This window comes from Cupressus sempervirens, chromosome 2 (genome assembly GCF_028749045.1).
Source record: "Cupressus sempervirens isolate cs-2001-9-10 chromosome 2, ASM2874904v1, whole genome shotgun sequence".
Taxonomy (NCBI): Eukaryota; Viridiplantae; Streptophyta; class Pinopsida; order Cupressales; family Cupressaceae; genus Cupressus; species Cupressus sempervirens.
The window spans coordinates 115,667,536-115,688,751 of NC_143119.1; the positions used below are offsets into that span (position 1 = coordinate 115,667,536).

The window sequence follows — 21,216 nt, forward strand, 5'->3', positions numbered from 1 at the left end:
GGACCACTTCAGAATTAAAACTCAGACATTTTTCCTTTGTGAATCATGTTGACAGCTTGAGTTTGAAGATGACAGCCCTCTTAAGTGTAGCATCTGATGATATTTCAGTCAACCAGGTTTACTGCTATTGGAATCATGCGCAACAGGATATATGTTACTTCAATATTGGTGAAGTGAAGATGTGCATGCAATAATAGTGTGCATTGATTAATGGAAGCCTGGGCAGTATTATATATTAGGATTTTGCTTAAGAAACAGAGCCACGTTGAAGGGATCATCCGGCAATATATGAAGTCTTATTCTGACGTTTGGACCATTTTTGTATCTTTGAAGTTTGCAGAAATACCTGATTACCTCTACAAAGATTTTGATATTGCCATCTAGAAGCCAGAGCTCACCTTATACTGCCTGCTCAGTCCAAACACATCAATGCCCACAACAAAATTGCCTATGCCATAAACCGGATACGGAAGAGGGAGAGTTACAATTCCAGAACTGTCAATTATATACACCCGAAATATTTATTGTGGAATGTTAAAGATCATGCCTGTGAAGCAAAGAGTTTGAAGGAAGAGATGCCATAATCAAAGAGTGAAAAAGTCAAGGTATGGCATCAACAAAATAGATATAAATGCTATCGAATGGAATAGTTGAACAAAATTTAAGGAAAATGAGTGCGAATAGAGATTGTATTCACCAATACCTATGTCACTGACACACCAGGAAGGATTCCTAGAAGTTATCGTGTGTGCCAGGCAGATGGAACTGACTATATTACCTGAACAGTATCCTTGAAATATTAAAATTTCAACTATAGAAATCCATATGCTCCAATATCTGTCAATGACATCACCTGATTAAACTTGGTCTCTCATTAAAGAAATTAAAGTAATAATTATTTTAAAAGCAAAAGGGTTTAAATGAAGAGGTGTGATTGTAATTGAATTGAAAATATTACTTTTAAAGGGGAGGTACCCTTTCATATTTAAAAGTCACGTCTCTTTATATCTAAGATATAAATAAGGGACAAGTTATTTGTGACAAGACAATATTCAACATCTTTTATAAGAACAAAAACATTTATTTTATGGAGGAATAAGGAGCAACATTATGACTTTGTAATATAAATTCTATTATTTTATTTTAATAATAAAATAAAATGTTCTTTATTTATTATTAAAGGCGTGGAGATTTCCTTTGTAATTAATATTTGAAATTCTGTGTACAATTTAATTATCGGATAAGTGGACAAGGTCATTTAGCTTTTAAATTTGATCATCGCAGATATTGTGAAATATTAAATTGTTTTCGTATTTGTGTCCAGTTTGTCTCCCTACCAGAGGAGTTAAAGTTCTATCTGGACTAATTTAAGATTACATATATATTTGATCTATCGCATCTTGATTATTTAATTGTTGGCAGTATAAGTGCATAAGAATTTTATAAAGTTGTACAATGAAAATTCATTGAAGTTGATTCTATTGCTCGGATGAGCAGAGGCACTGGTCTTTTTATTATTAAAGTCAGAAAATCTATATATTCCTTCTACAAGCATCAAATCCATTATTAACAAACCTTATACAGAACATTCAAACTTAGCATCCAGTTTCAATTTCATCGAGTTCAAGGACCTTGCTAGTTGGAGAACTCTAAAGTTTAAATTCGCTATAGAAAATCCTTGAACCAGACAATTAGCATTTGAGGTGAAAGTTTACCCGCCTAGGTGTAGTGGACCTTGAAAGTGTAGGGGAATTGAGAAGTATTCTTGTTCGTTGGCCAAAATTGATTGTGAAGTCCTATCGGAGAAGTGGCAGGCTCTTGAATTTCCAATTTGCGGTTTTGGGAACCAACAGGTTGGAAGAAACAGATCGTGAGCGAGTAGGCTCAAGGAAGTGGCACGATCTTCTAATTTTGCTGTGGAGTCACAAAACCAAACCTTGTTTTTACCTTAATAACTTCCACAATTTCAACAAAAAGCCGTTCAAAAACTTTTCTGGTTAACCTTCTTCTACCATAAAATCCCTAATTATGTCAAAATGGTCTGTCCAAAAAACTCTTGATTTTGTCAGAAAAACCTATCAAAAATTACTCGATTTTTATTTAAGAAAAAAAAGATGAAAACTTCTAGAAATTTCTAGGTAAAGACCTCAAATTTGAAATTTAAAAAATTTGCCATAAAAAGAACCAATGCTTTGATACCATTAAATGATTGAGATAATTGATTAGTTACAAAGGAAAGGAATACTCCTTAAATAAGAGATTATAGAAGATCTTAACATGATTGAAGTGAATGAGAACTGAAAAACTAAATAGAAAGATGCTAAAAACTTAAGTGGATGATTTATGGAACATGAAGTTGCTGAAAACTAACTAAATGACTAAAATGACGATTATATGCTAAATGTTACATTTTGTTTTTATTAATAGGGCCTATGATGTATGTGATTTGTGCTTGTAAGATCTGAAAGCTTTTGAGAAAGAGACTTCAATACAGTTTGTCATTAAGTGTCTGTAATCAGAAGATATTGTTATGGTTTCTTATGCATTATTGTATGAGAACAGGATTTCATTTTGTGGACCATCAATTTTAAATTTTCAATCTGTGTTTGTTGATTTCCTAGAAAAGGGGTAATTTTTAGTTTGTTTTCCTCAATTAAAGAATATTTAATTAGATCACTGTTTTATGCTTTGCATCTGGAACCCCACCATATTAATGAGATTTCACTTGTATTTTTTTTCATTCTAATCTTTTTGTCAGTTTGATTTCAGATTGAGGCCATTATGGATGATTTCATACAGCTTGAGCCACATTCCAATATCTATGAAGCTGAGACTATGGTTGAAGGTAGACCCTGATCCTAGCTCAAGTTGTTTTTGTGTAGAACATGGCTAATACTGGAGCACATGTTTTTACTTTTTAGTATTGTTTCACTAACTTGGCACTCTTTTGATTAATGTTTTGTAACGATGATTGTAAAGGAAGTACATAACTGTGACATCTAAGAATTTCAATGATGCATTGCATGGCTTTAGAAAACAATTTCTCAAGGAAAATGGTCTATATTCTTTCCTATTTATGGAAGTAATAATTCATCATCTTCATTGTGAAATTCTTTCTTTACTTATTTGATATGAAGACCTTCCTTGAGACCGTTACTTAAATTAGAATTATCCTGGATTTTTAGAAGATAGAGTGGAAGTTTCCATTGGAACTGAATGTGTAAATGATCTAAAAGTTATAAGACAAAATAAGAAACAAGAAATTATGTTTTTTAAGCAAAATTTGAAATAGGTACCCATTATCTTACTAGACAAATTTGCAGCTTGCTGAACATGGAAAAACAATGAGCTGATGTGGTGGTTCCTGATCACCTTGTGAATATACAATTGCTATTGTGAATTTGTAGGAAGTGGCCAAACTGCCATGGTGTCATCACTTTCGGTTCATGGTAAAATTATTTCCCCTTCCAAGCTTTTAGGTTGGTAGTCTAGGCACTGTTGTTTTTTGGATCACCATACCGCAATTAGAAAAGGGAAATGGTAAATTTGTTGAAGGTAGTGTTCCACGGGGACACATCCCCTATGGTTTTAGGGTCATACCCGTACTGGGGACAAAATGGGGACGCAAAGATGGATTTTTGCTATCCCCTGAGTCGTCCCCTTTTTGGCAAATTCGAAAACATCCCCGAAACAACCAATTTTTTTGGCAAGAAACTTGAGGACGTCCAACAGTACCAGGGACGGTTTTGCCGTCCCCTATCCATCCTTGGAACTGCTGGCCGTCCCCTCTTTTCCACCCAAACTGGTAAGGCAAAATGCCTCCAAAAAAAACATTTTTTTTCTAATTTTTGTTGTCTCTCATTACATTGAGTATTTGTATTCATGATTTATATGAACATTGTTTTGTCTCATATTACTGATAAGAATATATATATGTATGTATGTATGTCTATGACTTACATAAGCTATGGGACATGACTCTATTGTAGCCTTTGTTGGATTGATTTTATTGATGATAAATTTTCCTTAAGATAATTATCTATGTAATATAATATATATCATATATTATGCATTATATATCTTATATATATCATATATGTAATATAATATGTATTATATATATATTATGCATTATATATTAATATAATAACATAATATTATATTACATATATGGTTAATTTATTAATATTATATATATGTCAAAGGTGAGTTATGCATATAGTGATTTATAAACTAAATGGTGATTAACTATAGAGACATGTTTCCTCCTCTCATATTTATATAAGATCCAAATCTGCATTTGGAAATCACCAATTACAATGGCAATGATTATACATTTGCAGAAACGATCTTCGTTACTTTAACATGGTATCAGAACCAATTGCAAATGTATCAAAGATCAATTGTAATACAAAATTCTATATAGTGAATGTGTTTATGTTGACCATGTTTCTCCCTCGGAATTCTGAAGGCAATTATTGAATAAACTAGAACATTATGGAACTTGGGAAATGAGGAGAACTATTCGGACAGGAGAAAATTAGCTGAATATCACTGATAGCAGCAGCAGAGGATTCAGGCAACACATTATATTATCCAATGCAGAGATATTGGGAGGACGTAATCTGGACGTAGCATCAAAACTACTATGGAAAGCTGAAGACCAAGTGATTACTCATCCAAGCAGAAATACACTTCATAGAACCAAACTATGACAGGGATATAAAATAAAGAAGAGATATTCTAAGAAATTATCACAATTATATATAAGACAGGAGCTAGTGTTAGAAAGAGCACACTTGACATATATAGGAAAATTTATATCTGCACAAATTTATATATGCACAAATGTATTCCTCAACAATGACAAGTTTCCACAACGCAACACCTCGATGTATTCTGGGGCAATGTCTTAGTCAAAGAAGAAATGATTACAGTGAATTGAAATCAGTATATTGCTGAAGAACTCAGACCTGATGGTTTATTCTGAAGCAAGTTGTTAAACACATAATAAGACAACGGTATCCAATAACGAAAATGAAGTTTAAGGCAGACGTTTGAACATAAATATCATGTATGACTTGTTGGGTTGTATCTACTCTTGTTCACAACAAAAATATGAAGACAAAGACAGGTGTTTCCATCTCATATTTGAATCAAAAGGAGATCTGATAGCCATTGAACATCAAGGAAGAAAACAGTGAGAATGAAATAAATGGGATTTATGGCAAGGCATCTGTCGTGCCTCATCACCAAATTCAAAAGTGTCTCATATATTATACCTGTATTATCACCCTTGAGTATACAGAGATTGCTAATACAGTCATATAGATAGAGATACAATATCGAATATATATTTTTTTGGCTATTTTATTCATCACAAATGATATGAGAGTACTGCCAACATCCGTAGGAGATATGGAGCCAACAAATAAGTAAGATAATAGGGGATAGAAGACTAGGAGAATACGTCAGCAAAGAATATCACCTGGAAAATAAGTGTGAGGAGATTAGTGTTTTCGATGGTCAAAGGTTTTGCACCCATGTCTCATATGGTGTTCCAGAGAAAGAGTCATTCAAAAAGTACGAAGAAACACCATGCAGGAGCAAATATGTCTAATCACCGTCCCGTGAATCCACTCATCACTCTAATCTGTGAAAGCAACGATTCTCTTTAACTGCAAATATGGTTTGAACAGATATCGATAGCATTAAAGAACAAACTCTTAACGGTGCTACAAAAATCTTACCCATGACACAAAATAAATATGGAAGGGAGAAATAAAACAGGTGCTCCATGCTTATCATAGGACCAAGAATAATTCATGAAGATGAGACTGAGTCATCTCTTGATACGATCAGCCTTTTGGGACATGTGTTAAGGGTGGAAGATTATTGGACACCATACATAGCGAAAAGGTAATTTATATAGATAAAACCTTACTTCACTTTATAAGGTACGTTTATGAATCTATTTCAGTTTTATGAACTTATCTTCATTTATATATAAAGATGCAAAGGTTCATACATTATTTTAAAATTATTATTAGGTGATTATAAGTTATATACATTTTCTTATAAATACAAGTGAATATAAAATGAGATATTGATCATATAAGAAAATAATGTGCTGGAAATATACATTATAGTATGCATGTATAAAATTCATTAGATATTTACTATATTGGAATAGTAGGGATCATTCTAAAAGTAAAAGAGTATCACATTAGTTTCTAATTATCTACATTTTGTTGAAAATATCTTATATTGAATATAATTTAGGTCTCTCATATTTTTAATATGTATTATAAGAGCTATGTGCTTTGATCATTTCCTTCGAGAATGTTTTAATAGAAAGGAGGAGATTGAGATTAAGAGGGAGCCGAACATTTGACATCTCATCAACTGCAACTCTGAAAGAGATGGAGCAGATAGTTTCAGTCAATCTTCTGTGATCTCGATCCTATTGATTCAAAGGGAGTGAGCCGTGTTGTGATGGAATCTTCAATGATCGATAAATTGTAATAGTCAAGAGGACTATGATTCATTCAACTATGGACCTACCCCTTGTGTACATCATATGAAACTGCTTCTACTATTAAATCTTAATGAATGTTTGGAGCTTCAATAGATGAAAAGAGCAAGTTGGAACTTAGAGAGAAGTCGTCAAATTTGATGTGATGTAAAAGTGTTCAATGATATAAGAGTGAGAACTTTACATTGTGGGAGGAATAATAGGCAATGTTTCATTTCCACTTGAACCATCCTTAGAAAATGAGATATTCCATGACCCTCATAGGGTAGATAAGTACTTGTATCTTTTACATTTATCTAATCATTTATTTGAAATTCTATACACACCATAAGGGTTATTTGCTTTGATCTTTTCCTTTATGTTTGAGGATATTCTTATAGGAAAAGAAGGTTGGCACTTCACATATGCTACCAAATATTGTGCAGACTAAATCTAATAATAGTAGTTCCAAAGACCCTAATGATTAAGATGGATAAAGTGAGGCTCTTGAAGAAAACATTCTTGATGATTAAGATTATGAGATTCTTCTACATTAAGAGGGAGTATGACACTTCTTCGAAGGCAATGCTGGAGCTTAGAAGATTGATATTGAGAGGGAGTTTAAAAATACATGTGGGTGATTGCATGATGTTGATGGGCCTACTCCTACGTATATCATGAGGGAGTAATGAGTTTGACAGGCATTCTTGGGTAAAGAGAGTTTCTGAGTAAGTAACAAGAGGACATGACTTCCCAAGATCGATGTTCAGAGGGAGAAATTTTTGAGATGCAATCCTTTGTGGATGATATCTTCTCTATGAGCAAAAGTTCTAAGAGAAATTCTTTATAATGTGCTCTCCTCTATGAGAGAGAAATATAAGGTGAAAACCCTTTTGTAATAATCTGATGCTAAAATTAGAGCAAGGTGCTGACTATATGGCTGAGGGGGAATTTTTCCAAATAGTTCTGAAGCAACCTTAATGTGTTTTGATAATATTGGAAGCAAACTTCTCAAATGTATCTAGTATCACTATGAACTAGGTAAGACTTTGCACCAAAGACTTGACATGCAACTTAATACTTTTTCCCATCAGCAACTGTGTAAACATCAAGTATTCACCAAACCCATGAAGAAACAACATTAATCCCCTCCTAGATTTCTACCAAATAATAATCCAGACAGAGTATAATGCCCCAACTTCTACTATGATAGAGATTGACTGTCTCAGATTTAATGTAGAGAATACATGAGACTAACAACAAGAAGAATATTTACAATGAAATAAAATGAGTACAGACCCGTATTCCTTGATGCCGGGTTGGGAATGGAATTTTGAACCTATAGTGGAGTTGTATCATGTTAAGTGTGTAGACAGCCACTTCAACATCGTTTCTACTGTTCTTGCAATAACTACGTGCCGATTCTCCAACTCCTACAATGACGACTCCACCTTGTTGCTGTGGGCTAAGGGAAAGAGGTAATGCGCTTTCCTAATGTTGAATAAGTCTTTGCACTTGTTATACCTGGACAGCTGGAAGAATGCTACTTGTCCCAAGCAGATGCCAACCACTCCACAAGCTCTAACAACCTGCATTCTGAAGATTTCTTAAGGTTGCCGTTACTTTTGCCATGTGCCCTCTGTAGCAATCTCGGCCTCTTAGTCGGTACTCCCACCACAGTTCACCACTACCACTGCTAAATGTTGCTAAGAAACACACCACGACTTCCTTCCAGAACTTAGACTACGGCTATGTTACTGATATTCCCAACTGTAGATCATAAAGAAGACTCATCACATACCCAGTTCTGATAATCCGACTGTTTGGTCTATGAAATGATCCAGCTGCATTCCCTGAAACCACTTTGCCGATTTTGCCTATATTGCGTTCTAACTTTGAAGAGAGAAAAGATTGGGGTGACGTCCAATCTATTCTAGAATTGAAGACTTCGAGGGATTTCGTCCTCAAAGCTTCTAACCAATCACATTTAAGTAACCAGAATATGTAGTGTGTTGATTTCATAAACTTTTTTTTTTTTTTTTTTTTGGTGTCCTCAAATCCCAATGCAAGCTCTTCTTTTATAACCTCGAAGTGAGGGAAAAACACAAGGAGCAAGGAATGTGGGATAAAAACACCATTTTCGTCTTATAGTCACTTAAAGCCACATTATAAAGTAAATAACTTTATTACATAAAGTGACTTTATTCCGCACACTTTAATAAAGTTCTGAAATATATAAAATTAAACCTCCATTGTGACTGGTAGGCATCTTGTCAGATAATGCCGTTAATCTATCCCAATGTGGAGATAGATTAACTTGGCACCAAAACACTAGCGCTGAGAAGGGGACATACAACCCCCCCTCCCGGGATTGCTTGCCCTCAAGCAATCTCAAAGTTGGATGCTGCAGTATAGACTCACCTTCCCAAGTGGTGTCCTCATATGAGAGGTCTTTCCATCGAACTAAATATTCTTTGACGGTTCTGTTACGCAACTTCCTCTCCCGAGTTTCAATCACTTCCTTCGACACCAAAACAAGCTTACCCACTTCATCAAGTGGGGGCAAACTCTTTGAGGGTACAATCTGCTGGCCCATGACATTCTTGAGGCATGAAACATGAAAAACATCGTGGTTTTGGTTGTCACCTGGCAAATCCAGCTCATAAGCGACCTCTCCTACCCTCTTGGTGATACAATAAAGTCCGTAAAATCTGTTCTGAAGTTTCTCTGATCCGCTTTTCTTTAAGGAGCTCTATCTATATGGCTGCAGACGAAGAAAAACTCTGTCACCACTTCAAAACTCCGCTCAGTACGATGTCGATCAGCATATAACTTTTGCTGGTTCTGTGCCTGCTGAATATTATCCCTGAGAGCTCGGAGGATGTCCTGCTGGTCCATAATCTAGTCTTTGGCCAATGGTGCCCTACTATCCTGTAAGGCCAAATCAATAAAAGAAAGGGACTTGTAACTATAAAGGGCATGGGAAGGAGTCATTCAAATGGACATATGATAAGTGTTGTTATAACAATACTCCCCCAAATACAACCATTTAATCCAAGCTCTTTGTTGGCCTGTAATGTAGTTCCTCAAGTACCTTTCCACCCACTTATTCACTATTTCGGTTTGACCATCTGTCTGTGGGTGATAGCTAGTGCTGGGAGTCAACTCTGTACTTGTCAATCTGAAAATCTCCTACCAAAAGGTACTGAGAAACCGATTGTCCTTGTCACTCACAGTAGTCCTGGGTAATCCATGGGGACAAAAAACCTCTCGAAAGAACAATTCAGCTACGCGAGAGGTTGACCAATCGGCAGCGATCGTGAAGAAGTGCGCGTACTTGGTCAATTTGTCTACCACTACAAAGATGCAGTCCCTGCCTTGGAGCCTAGGCAACTCAATAATAAAATCCATGGAGATACTCTCCCACCTCTGAGCTGGAATAGGGAGAGGCTATAGTAAACCTGCAGGAAAACCCTGTTCAGACTTGTTTTGTTGACAAGTTTGGCACTCTCTAACATGCTGCAATACATCGTCCTTAAGCCCCTTCCAAGAGAATCTCTTCTTGATCTGCCTGTAGGTTTTAAAAAACCCTGGGTGCCCTGCTAATGGTGCATCGGGTACAATGCGCATAATATCCTCCTTTCGTTTAGATTCAGGTACTAGGTAGATTCTGTTTTTGTAATATATAACATCATTCATTACCTTGTACCGCTCGTCCTGAAGTATACCATCCATAACCTAACAAGCATGAGCATTTTTGGAATACACCACTAATAGTTGAGACCTCCAATCTACTGAAATCTTAGAAATGGTGTAACGTTCTAGCACTGGGGGTCTTCAGGAAAGAGCATCAGCAACTATATTATTTTTCCCCTTCACATACTCAATGTCAAAATGGTAAGCTTGTATTTTGCTGACCCATTTCTATTGCCTTTCATTCAACTCCTTCTGTTCCAAGAAGTAGCGTAAGCTATTATGATTGGTCTTTACTATAAATTTACTTCTCACCAAGTACTGCTTAAATTTGGCTAAGGCATGCATTATAGCTAGCATATCCTTATCATAAGTGGGGTATAGTAACTCTCTGCCCCTAAGTTTTCTGCTCTCAAAAGCAATGGGATGACAATCCTATGTCAATACTGCCCCTATTCCGCTTCTCGAAGCATCACACTCTAAAACAAAGGGTCTAGAAAAATCAGGAAGTGCTAGCATTGGACATGTACTCATCACCTGTTTCAGTTTATCAAACGCTGCCTCAAAATCCTCTGTCCAACTAAATGCCCATTTCCTTGTTAGATTTGTAAGGGGTGCTGCTACTCGGGAAAAACCTTTGGCAAATCGTTGATAGTGGAAACAAAGACGAAGAAAACCTTGCAACTCAGATACATCTCTCGGTGGTGGCCAATCCATAATTGCCTGTATCTTCTCCTGATGCACCTTAACCCCCTTGACACAAATCACATGCCCCAAGTAGAGAATCTTGGTTAGCACAAACTAGCACATAGACTCTTTTGCAAATAGGAAATGTTCCTCCATGAGACTAAGGACCTCATCCAAATGTTGCAAATGTTCTTCCCAAGTCCTGCTGAAGATTAAAATGTCATCAAAGAAAACCAATACACTCTTCCTCAGCTGTTTTTTGAAAATATGGTTCATGGATGGCTGAAAAGTGGCAGGTGCGTTAGTGAGCCCAAATGGCATCAACAAGAACTCGTAGTGTCCGTAGTGGCATTTGAAAGCTGTCTTATGTACATCCTCCTCTCAGACTCGAATCTAGTGGTATCTTGATCGAAAATCTATCTTCAAGAAATAAACTGCCCCATGAAGCTCATCTAGTAACTCATCAATATGGGGAATCAAATACCTATTTTTAATGATTCTCTTGTTCAGGGCACAGTAGTCTATACACATTCGAAGGGTTTCGTCCTTCTTCTTAACCAACACCACTAAAGAGGCAAAGAGGCTAGAGCTAGGTCTGATATGCCCCATATCTAAAAACTCCTTGATCGTCTTCTCTATCTCCTCCTTGAAGTGCTTGGGGTGATGATAAGGGGTAGTAATGACGGGTGTGGCACCCTCCTCTAGCTCGATGATATGCTTGATCTGGTGGGACTCTCGGAGGTATATCCTCAAACACTCTCCTGTGCTTATCTACAACTATTTGAATGTCATAATGATACTACTACCCTGTATCCTGTGTCTCCTTTTAGGAGATGAAGCATTGTGTCGCCCACTCTATATCATCATGTCTCAAAATGGCCTCCATCCTGTGAGTTGTAATCAATCTGGGTCCACTATTTGGTATGGCTTTTAGGACAACTAATCGATCACCCTGTGAGAATTCCAAATGCATGGTCTTGTGATCAAAAGTGTACTTGCAAAGAGTCCTTAACCATTGTCTACCCAGAATGGCATCCAAACCATTCAAATCAACAACGTAGAAATTAGTCTCCAAAAGATAATCGTCAAATTGTATCTGAAGACCTGATACTTTTTCTGCACACCTCAACACTTCACCGCCTGCTACCTTCACCTCAAACTCGAGAATGTCAACTGTCTGCAACCCTTTCCTAGATACCATCTTTGTACTAATAAAATTATGAGAAGCTCTTGTATCCAAGAGGCACACAATGGGCCATCCCTCAACCACACCTCTCACTCTAAAAGGATGATAGGCCGGATCACTAGAAAGAATAGCTATAACTGGAGGCTGTTCCATGACGTTTTTTTTCTTATTATCTTTAAGGGGATGCTCTTCAACTTCTTCTTCCTCGCTGTCCTCAACATCTTCACCTTCCTATTGCTCCCCTTCATCCTTGGAGAGAATCTCAACATAATGTATCTTGCCTTTCCCAAGGCATCTGTGATCGGGGGTCCAAGGCTTCCTGCAAGTTAAGCACAATTTCTTCCTCCTGAGTTCATTCTGCATTTCAAAATCCAATCTGGGGGATTTGGTTTCTATTGGTTTTTGTTTCCTTGGCTCGATGTAGATCCCTTGTAAGGTTTCTTTGGAGGCTATAATATCGATGAAGGTGAATTTAAATCATGAGCTATATTGATCGCATCATCCAAGGTGTTTGGTTCAAGGACTTTAACCAAACCCCTAAACCTGTCCTGTAACCCCTCTGCGAATAATATCACTTTCTGCTGCTCTGACATATTTTGCACCATAACTGATATACGCTGAAACTCATCAATGGACTTATCTAAAGATCCACTCTGACGTAACTGAGCCAAATCCCTGTAATAAACTTCAACATCTTTCCTGTCAAAGTGGGTAATCAGCTTGGAGTTGAAAATCTCGTATAAAGTTATGAGGCCATGATTCTGGGTGACTAACCCATGATGCCACCAATCATATGCGGCTCCTTCTAGGTGCATGGTTGCAAATTTGATGGCTTCTGCTTCAGCCATGGGCTTAAGTGTCAAATAAGTATCCAGCTTGTGAATCCAAGCTCTAGCGGATGTCTGATCACTGCCATCAAAGGTGGGGAGAGTTAGTGTGTTCATAACATGTTTTAGATCCCTGTTAGGTGCTCTCGGGCTCGGATCCTGCTGCTGCCTATCAGCCTCTCTTTTCTGATTTAGATACTGAACGAAGTTCAGATTTTGTTTAACTGGATCTGGAAACAAATCCCACTCATCAAATGTTGCCATCACATTGTCTGGTAATAGATTCAAAGCTACTGGTGGTGCAACTTCTTCTACATTAAAAATCGGCATCAAGGGCCTGTCTGTGTTATGTGTGGGAGCTCTAGCTACTCGGGGAGATCTAGCTATACTACCACCTCCATTGTGATGGCTAGGAGGCCTTCTATGGATCGGAAGCAACTGCTGCATAGTACTTGCTAATTGTTGAAGAGCATTTGCAATGTTGTTCTGTCCATCTCTGATAGCCTGTAATGTTTCCCGGACTTCCCTGTCCTTTTCATCTTCATTATGTGCCATTTGAACTTTGTTTTCTGGTTCAGCCTGTCCCAAATGATCAACCTGTTGAGTAATATCAATTTGTTCACCTGTTCCAAAAGTTATTTCCTCATCAACAGAAAAATTGTCATCAATGTCAATATGTACTGGAGAGTCTGCTTGTTCCGACTGTAGTTGACTGAATTTATGTTGTCTTCTATTCATTCCTGGCTGTCATTTTAGGGTGATAATGGTCTACAAAAAAATAATTATTTCCCACAATATGGCAAGTCTTGTGGCTCTGATACCACTGTAATAATCTGATGCTAAAATTAGAGCAAGTTGCTGACTGTATGGCTGAGAGGGAATTTCGTAAAACAGTTCTGAAGAAACCTTAATGTGTTATGATAATATTGGAAGCAAACTTCTCAAATGTATCTAGTATCACTATGAACTAGTTAAGACTTTGCACCAAAGACTTGACATGCAACTTAATTTTTTTTCCCATCAACAACTATGTAAACATTAAGTATTCACCAAATGCATGAAGAAACAACATTAATCCCCTCTTAGATTTGTACCAAGTAATAATCCAGAGTATAATGCCCCAACTTCTACTATGATAGAGATTGAATGTCTTAGATTTAATGCAAAGAATACATGAGACTAACGACAGCAAGAATATTTACAATGAAATAAAATGAGTACAAACCTGTATTCCTTGATGCCGGATTGGGAATGAAATTTCGAACCTATAGTGGAGTTGTATCACGTTAAGTGTGCAGATAGCCGCTTTAACATTGGTTTCTATTGTTCTTGCAATAACTACGTGTCGGTTCTCCAACTCCCACAATGAGGACTCCACCTTGTTGCCGCGGGCTGAGGGAAAGAGGTAATGCGCTTTCCTAATGCCGAATAAGTCTCTGCACTTGTTATGCTTGGACGACTGGATGAATGCTGCTTGTCCCAAGAAGATGTCGACCACTCCACTAGCTCTAACAACCCGCGTTCTAAAGATTTCTTGAGGTTGTCGTAATTTTTGTTGTGTGCCCTCTGTAGCAATCTCGGCCTCTTAGTCGGTACTCCCACCACAGTTCACCACTATGACTGCTAAATGTTGCTAAGAAACACACCACGATTTCCTTCCAGAACTGAGACTACAACTATGTTACTGATATTCCCAACTATAGATCATAAAGAAGACTCATCACATACCCAGTTTTGATAATTCGACTGTCTAGTCCATGAAATGATCCAGCTGCAATCCCCAAAAACACTTTGTCGATTTTGCCTATATTGAGTTCTAACTTTGAAGAGAGAAAAGATTGGGGTGATGTCCAATCTATTCTTGAACTCAAGACTTCGAGGGATTTCGTCCTCAAAGCTTCTAACCAGTCACATTTAAGTAACTAGAATATGGAGTGTGTTGATTTCATAAACTTTTTTTTTTTTGCGTCCTCAAATCCCAATGCAAGCTCTTCTTTTATAACCTCGAAGTGACGGAAAAACACAAGGAGCAAGGAATGTGGGATAAAAACACCATTTTCGTCCTATAGTCGCTTAAAGCTACTTTATAAAGTAAATAACTTTATTACATAAAGTGACTTTATTCTGCACACTTTTATTAAAGTTCTGAAATATATAAAATTAGACCTCCATTGTGACCAGTAGGCATCCTGTTAGATAATGCCGTTAATCTATCCGAATGTGGAGATAGATTAACTTGGCGCTAAAACACGACACTGAGAAGGGGACATGACACCTTTGTACCACCCTATGACTAGGTTCATGGTAGTTACTATTTCACATATGATATGTAATGAAAGGTGACAATCTTTCATTGACATATATAAACAGAATGTAACCATTATAAGATATTACAATCTTGTAAATGGTAGACTTTGTTATCATGGCTCTTTGGGCCAGATTTTGTTGGACACCATGATAATGAACAAATAGAAGGTAATTGTTTGTAAGGTGACAATCTTGCAAATGATAGGCCTGTTATGGTGGACATCTCTATATATTGCTTCGGGTAATTAGAGATCGTAGATAACAAACTCATTTGTTACCATGGACATCTCTAGATATTGTTTCGAACATCTCTAGATATTGCTTCGGGCAATTAAAGGTCATAGATAACATATTCATTATGATTACTCTAGATATTGTTTTGGACAATTAAAGATCATGATGTATGTTATGATAGTGTTCATAACATTGTGATTGTAGTTATTTGACAAGTCACTATTTCAAAGTGTTAAAGTCAGATAATATGTTGTGTATAGATATCCTTGATTTTGATGTCTCATGAAATGTTTCTATTACTTATCCCTCGTTAAGAGGGAGTGTTGAAGTATAGCATCAGTCGAAGTGATATACTCATTACATTGAGTATTTGTATTCATGATTTATATGAACATTGTTTTATGTCTCATATTGCTGATGAGAATATATATATATATTTATATGTATATATATATATTTATATGTATATATATATATATATATATATATATATATATGTATGTATGTATGTATGTATGTATGTCTATGACTTACATAAGCTATGGGACATGACTCTGTTGTAGCCTTTGTTGGATTGATTTTATTGATGATAAGTTGTCCTTAAGATAAGTATCTTATATATATAATATATATGATATATGTAATATAATATGTATTATATATATTATGCATTATATATTAATATAATAATATAATATTATATTACATATATGATTAATATATTAATATTATATATATGTTAAAGGTGAGTTATGCATATAGTGATTTATAAATTAAATGGTGATTAACTATAGAGACATGTCTCCTCCTCTCATATTTATATAAGATCCAAATCTGCATTTGGAAATCATCAATTACAATGGCAATGATTATACATTTGCAAAAACGATCTTAGTTACTTTAACACCGCGCGGCCCCTAGTCGTCTTAAAGACAATAAAAATATGCAACCCATATTTGGTCCATTAAAACACTAAGTCTTCTAATCATTTTTAGATTTGACATACTTGCTAAGAGGAATAAAGAAAACATAAGAGCAATAGTAGCAATGAGGAAAGATTGTGTTTAGTGAGGAAAGCTTGCATTTAGTATTTACTATATATTTTAGTTGGACTTCTCTTTATTTCATTATGATTTCAGCATGATATTGGTGCCTTCGGCATTTTGATTTTTGCTATATATGTATGTGATATTGTTATAATGGAAGTACTTAGTATTTGTCATTTGATAATATTTCATATATTGATCTTCTAAAATGTCTATAGTGAATGGTTTATCAATGTTATGATATGTTGTTGATGTCAATTTTGTACCACTACATAACATATAGCGATTGAATACTTGATATGGAATATCAAACACTCAATCCCTCTCTTGGAAAAGTAAATACTCATGGAGACATGAGAAAAACTCCGATGTTCCTTACACCTTTGGATACCAACTCAGTTATATTAATGTGATTTGCTAGTTAATCATGTAGGCGGCCTTATGTTATTCATTGAAGGATTGTCGAACTCTTGTTGTGATGGTGATGATGTCTGGCTTTGTGGAGTATATGAGTGCCAAATGATGTTGATGGTGATGATGGAGGGTGCGTGTTCAAATGACTTATGCCTTCTTGACTTTCTTCTTCAAAACTCCAACTACTAAACTACTTGCCACTCTACTCCTACTCCTATGAATGGAAAGATTAGCAAATGAACCGGGATCAAATTTGATGAAAGCTTACTAGTGGCTCTACCTCCATAGATGCAATGATTCAAGGGAAAAAGACTAGATTACCATGCAAGGCTTCCTAACCAGTTGCTAGGATGCTAGTGGCCTAGTTTATAGATCCCTATCAAACATCCACTAATATCACCATACAACGACCCATCTACTCTTACTCTTAACAACTTTCTTGAAATAAAATTTATTTCAACAACTTGAAAGGAATCTAACTTTAACTATTAGAAGTAGAAACCATGCAATAACACCAAATGTTCTTAATCACCATGCAAGTCACAACAATGATAAAGAGAGGCAATTTTGGTATTATCGTAAGCAACAATTTTCTTCAACCCTTTACAAATGAGAGAAAATAGCCTTATATAGAGGCCAAAATTGCAACCAACGGTAGAGATTAAGAGTCAAAATCAACGATCCAGATTGAATCCGAGAAACCCTAATTAGGGTTGCCACCCCATCGGTCAATGAGAAGATGCCACCTCATCAATGGACCAATGAAATCAAAGGAAAAGTGGCAACCAATGAGAAGGCACCAAAATGGTAGCCAATCAGAATCAGACACCTATCCTACCCAAAAGAAAAGGAGAAATTGCCACTTGAGCTTACATCAAATGATCTTCTAATATAATTTTACCCTTTTCTTTTTTTTCAGCCAAGGCAATGAACTTGGCTAGCATGTTGTTGACTTCCTTCATGGGAGGGCAAAGTGTATGCCTCATCTTGAGCTCAGCTGAATTCATCATGTTGCTTGCTGCTTGCAATGTTTTCTCATGATCCTTCTCATATTCTTTCGGATATTGATAATGACATTGAGGGAGGCAAGGGTGCCCAAATGTTTCTTTTGGATGGCAACCTTCCCTAACTCATCCAATTTCGATCCAAACTCCGTCTCATTGACGTCCTCCTCTTTGATATCTTCAAAATCAAGTGCAGCCCCAACATCGCTCATCATGGTTGAAATGGAAGTGTCAACGCCTGGGCTATGCTGTGCAATTTCATGCCGTATTTCTTCAAGTATCTTCAATCTGATGGTCAAGGCAACAAACCAAGACTCCACTGTACTCATTCCTCCATCTACCAATTTGACTCTTTCCAAATATCTCTTTGGAAGCTCGATAAATGCTTGTAGCCTGGGAATGGCTAAGTCCTTGTCTGGAAGGAAATACTTCCACTCCCCTTCAAATGCTTTGAATTTGTCTCTAATAGCCACCAATAACCTGAATGTCGAGATAAAGGAAGGTAAGAAATTAAGCCCATCTACAATTATATCATGGATCCAATCCTTGACTTCATGTAGCTAGGCCGATATCTCTTCTATGTTGCTCCCATTGTCTTGAAGAAGGGCTGCCTGGTGCAACTGTTGGATATGCTAACAATCTCTCCAATACTTGTTTTCGGCCTCCAACTTTACAATCTTTTCATTTGCCTTCCTCAACCTTTCTCTAATTGAAACCATGCATTCCTGAATCTCCTCACATTCCATGTCGTCTGTGATTCTTCCCAAGTTATGCTCTACTATCTCATACTCTCGAGCTTCAATCTCATCCACTGCCTTGCTAACCTTTGGTATAGCAATCTAAACTTTTCGATGACCATCATTGTCGCTCCTGATTACCCATTGTTTTTGCAAATTTTTTTTGGTTCTTGCTATCACCCTTTTCCACTAACCCTTAGATATCTTCAACTGTTCCTGTAGTCACTACCTCGCCAATTGGCATAAGCATTTGCGTTAACTATAGTGGTGTAGTGCATCTCCCCAAATTTGGATTCGGTTCAACTAGCAAAGCATCACCAACGACCTCGGGCACCTGACTTATTTCCTTAATATCAATTGGCCTATCTTCCTCACTAGTGACTGCCACATCATCTCCATGTTGGTTCTCCGAGAGAGGAGAGTACTCGGTACTGTCACTAGAACCATTTGATTCTGAATTAGAGCTCACCTCTACCGCAGCCCCTTGTCCACTTGTATTATCCTCTTGGCTTCTAGCCTCAATTATGTTGTCCTTTGAAGGTGTTGCATTTTGTTTCTTTGTTGGAGGCTCCTAATGTTCTTTACTTTTCTCAACCTCCAAACTTCTCTTCTTACTCTTAACTACTGTTTGTTGTTGGCTACTGCCCTCACCTTTCTGTTCGACTGATTCTGCTGGACCTTCCTTCGGTTTCATCTTCTCATAAGTAAGGCATACCTTTCGACTTTTTAATTGCCTTAACTTCTCATTGTACCACAACTTGGTGTGTAGATCAACTATCCTTGTAACTGCCTCTAAGGAAGGATCTTGATGATCATCCCAATCTACTGGGCTCAACTTCGTTCCATTCACTATATCATAATCTCCTCTTAGCACATTTTCATCATCTTCCAGTTGATTGGTAGTATCAAGGCCTCTCCATCTGATTGCCCTCATCATGCTTACTGACAACCTTGAGAAAGCTAGCTTCCTCACATGAAAGTCATCTTGTGCATTGGCCCAAAAATTTTCTATAGTAGGAATATGTTTGAATGTATTTCCATGTGATGCCTTGATAAGACCATTAGGATTGAATCCTCGTCTGTCTCTATACCATCCTAGATGATACCATTCTAACTCTTTCTCCGTAGCTACAAAGGCGACAGGATTGGGGCAAGTATCATTGCCTATTCCAAATCAGAAGGTAATCCCTGTCTCACCTTTAAGTTTCATCATTTTGTCATAATGCTCAAGTTGCCTAGCTAACTCCATCAAGACTACCTTGTCGGGTGGGTACCTTGGAAGTCTCTTGGGACAAACTGTACTTCTTGCTACTCTAATATATGTGAATTGCGGAAATTGGGTGAACCAACTCCCATACTTCTTAACTTTTGTTTATGCTTCCATTGAGAGCCTTCTAGTAGGTGTCCCTTGTAATATCCTTACTGTCTTCATGGAAAAGGTGTCATAAAACATCTTATAATCTTTGGCGTTGTGCAAATGAAGTTGTGGATAGGACTGATGTTGCCTTGGCCCATTGCCAATCACTCCTAAGGCCATAAGTTCAAGATTTTCACATAGTCTCGCAATTAGATAGAAAAGATAGGACCCTATGTAGAATTGCTTTTGATTTTGCAGTGTACTAAGTTGCAACTCTAAACTTTCGCTTATAATTTTAGCCCAATCAAATTTTATCTTTCCATTTTCAATTTCATCAATAAAGTAATACATCCAGTGCTCGAATTGCATACCTTGAGCCATGCCCATGATTCGGCTGAGAAGCACAATAAGATTGTCGTACTCCGGTTTGAAATCTGACTTGATGAGCTTTGATGACTTGGTAACTCCCTTCTTGCCTTTGTGTAACCAATTCTACTTTAGATGAATTATGTAGGCCTCTTGATTATCCTGAAATAACTTAGCTGCCTAATACATCATTACAACGGTCATGCTTTTGTACTAGGGAATATTAAATACTTCTTCGACCACTTGTCCGCCGATGTTGGCTAACACTCCCTTCCCTTCATCATAAATGATGGACTTAGTAACAATATCAAACTGGGATGCACATTCTATTACCAATTTTGAACAAGGCAAGGTAGGAGGGAAAGTCGCCGCGTGTACAATTCCACTTTTGTAGATATTCTTTGCCATGGGGATTGTCCTTCCTTCAATCTGTCTTTCAACTATATCATGTTCATTGTACCGATATTGGTGTCACTTATTCGTCTCACTTTCAAGAAGAAGGTGGTCTTAGGCATCAAGTCTTCTTTTTCTTTTTTGGTACTCGTTTCCTTTGGGTTCTTGCTTGCACTAACATCTACCATCTTAAATACTTATTTCTGCTCCTTCGTTCTAAATGATGTGGATTACTCTTATCAATCTCCAAACTTCTTTCTATTGATGAAATCTAGCTTATTTCTGCCTCTCCAAGCCCTATCTCTACATTTATCAATCTCCAACCTTCAACCTAGGGGTGGGACTATCACTTATTTCTGCCTCTTCGTTACGTTAGGATGGACTACATTTATATCTCCCAACTTCAATCCTAGGGTGGTCTAGCTTATTTTTGCCTCTCCAAGTGTCCTAT

General features: G+C 36.9%; 1 protein-coding gene across 2 annotated transcripts in view; it reads left to right on the forward strand.

Annotated features, from left to right (window-relative positions):
* Positions 1-21,216, forward strand: part of BIN4 (double-stranded DNA binding protein) — a 160,588-nt gene that overhangs the window by 121,553 nt on the left and 17,819 nt on the right. For both annotated transcript variants that reach the window (XM_089812844.1, XM_089812845.1), the window contains exon 9: positions 2,770-2,845. In XM_089812844.1, coding sequence (XP_089668970.1) covers positions 2,770-2,845 — 76 coding nt within the window. The remainder of the gene's footprint in view (positions 1-2,769; positions 2,846-21,216) is intronic.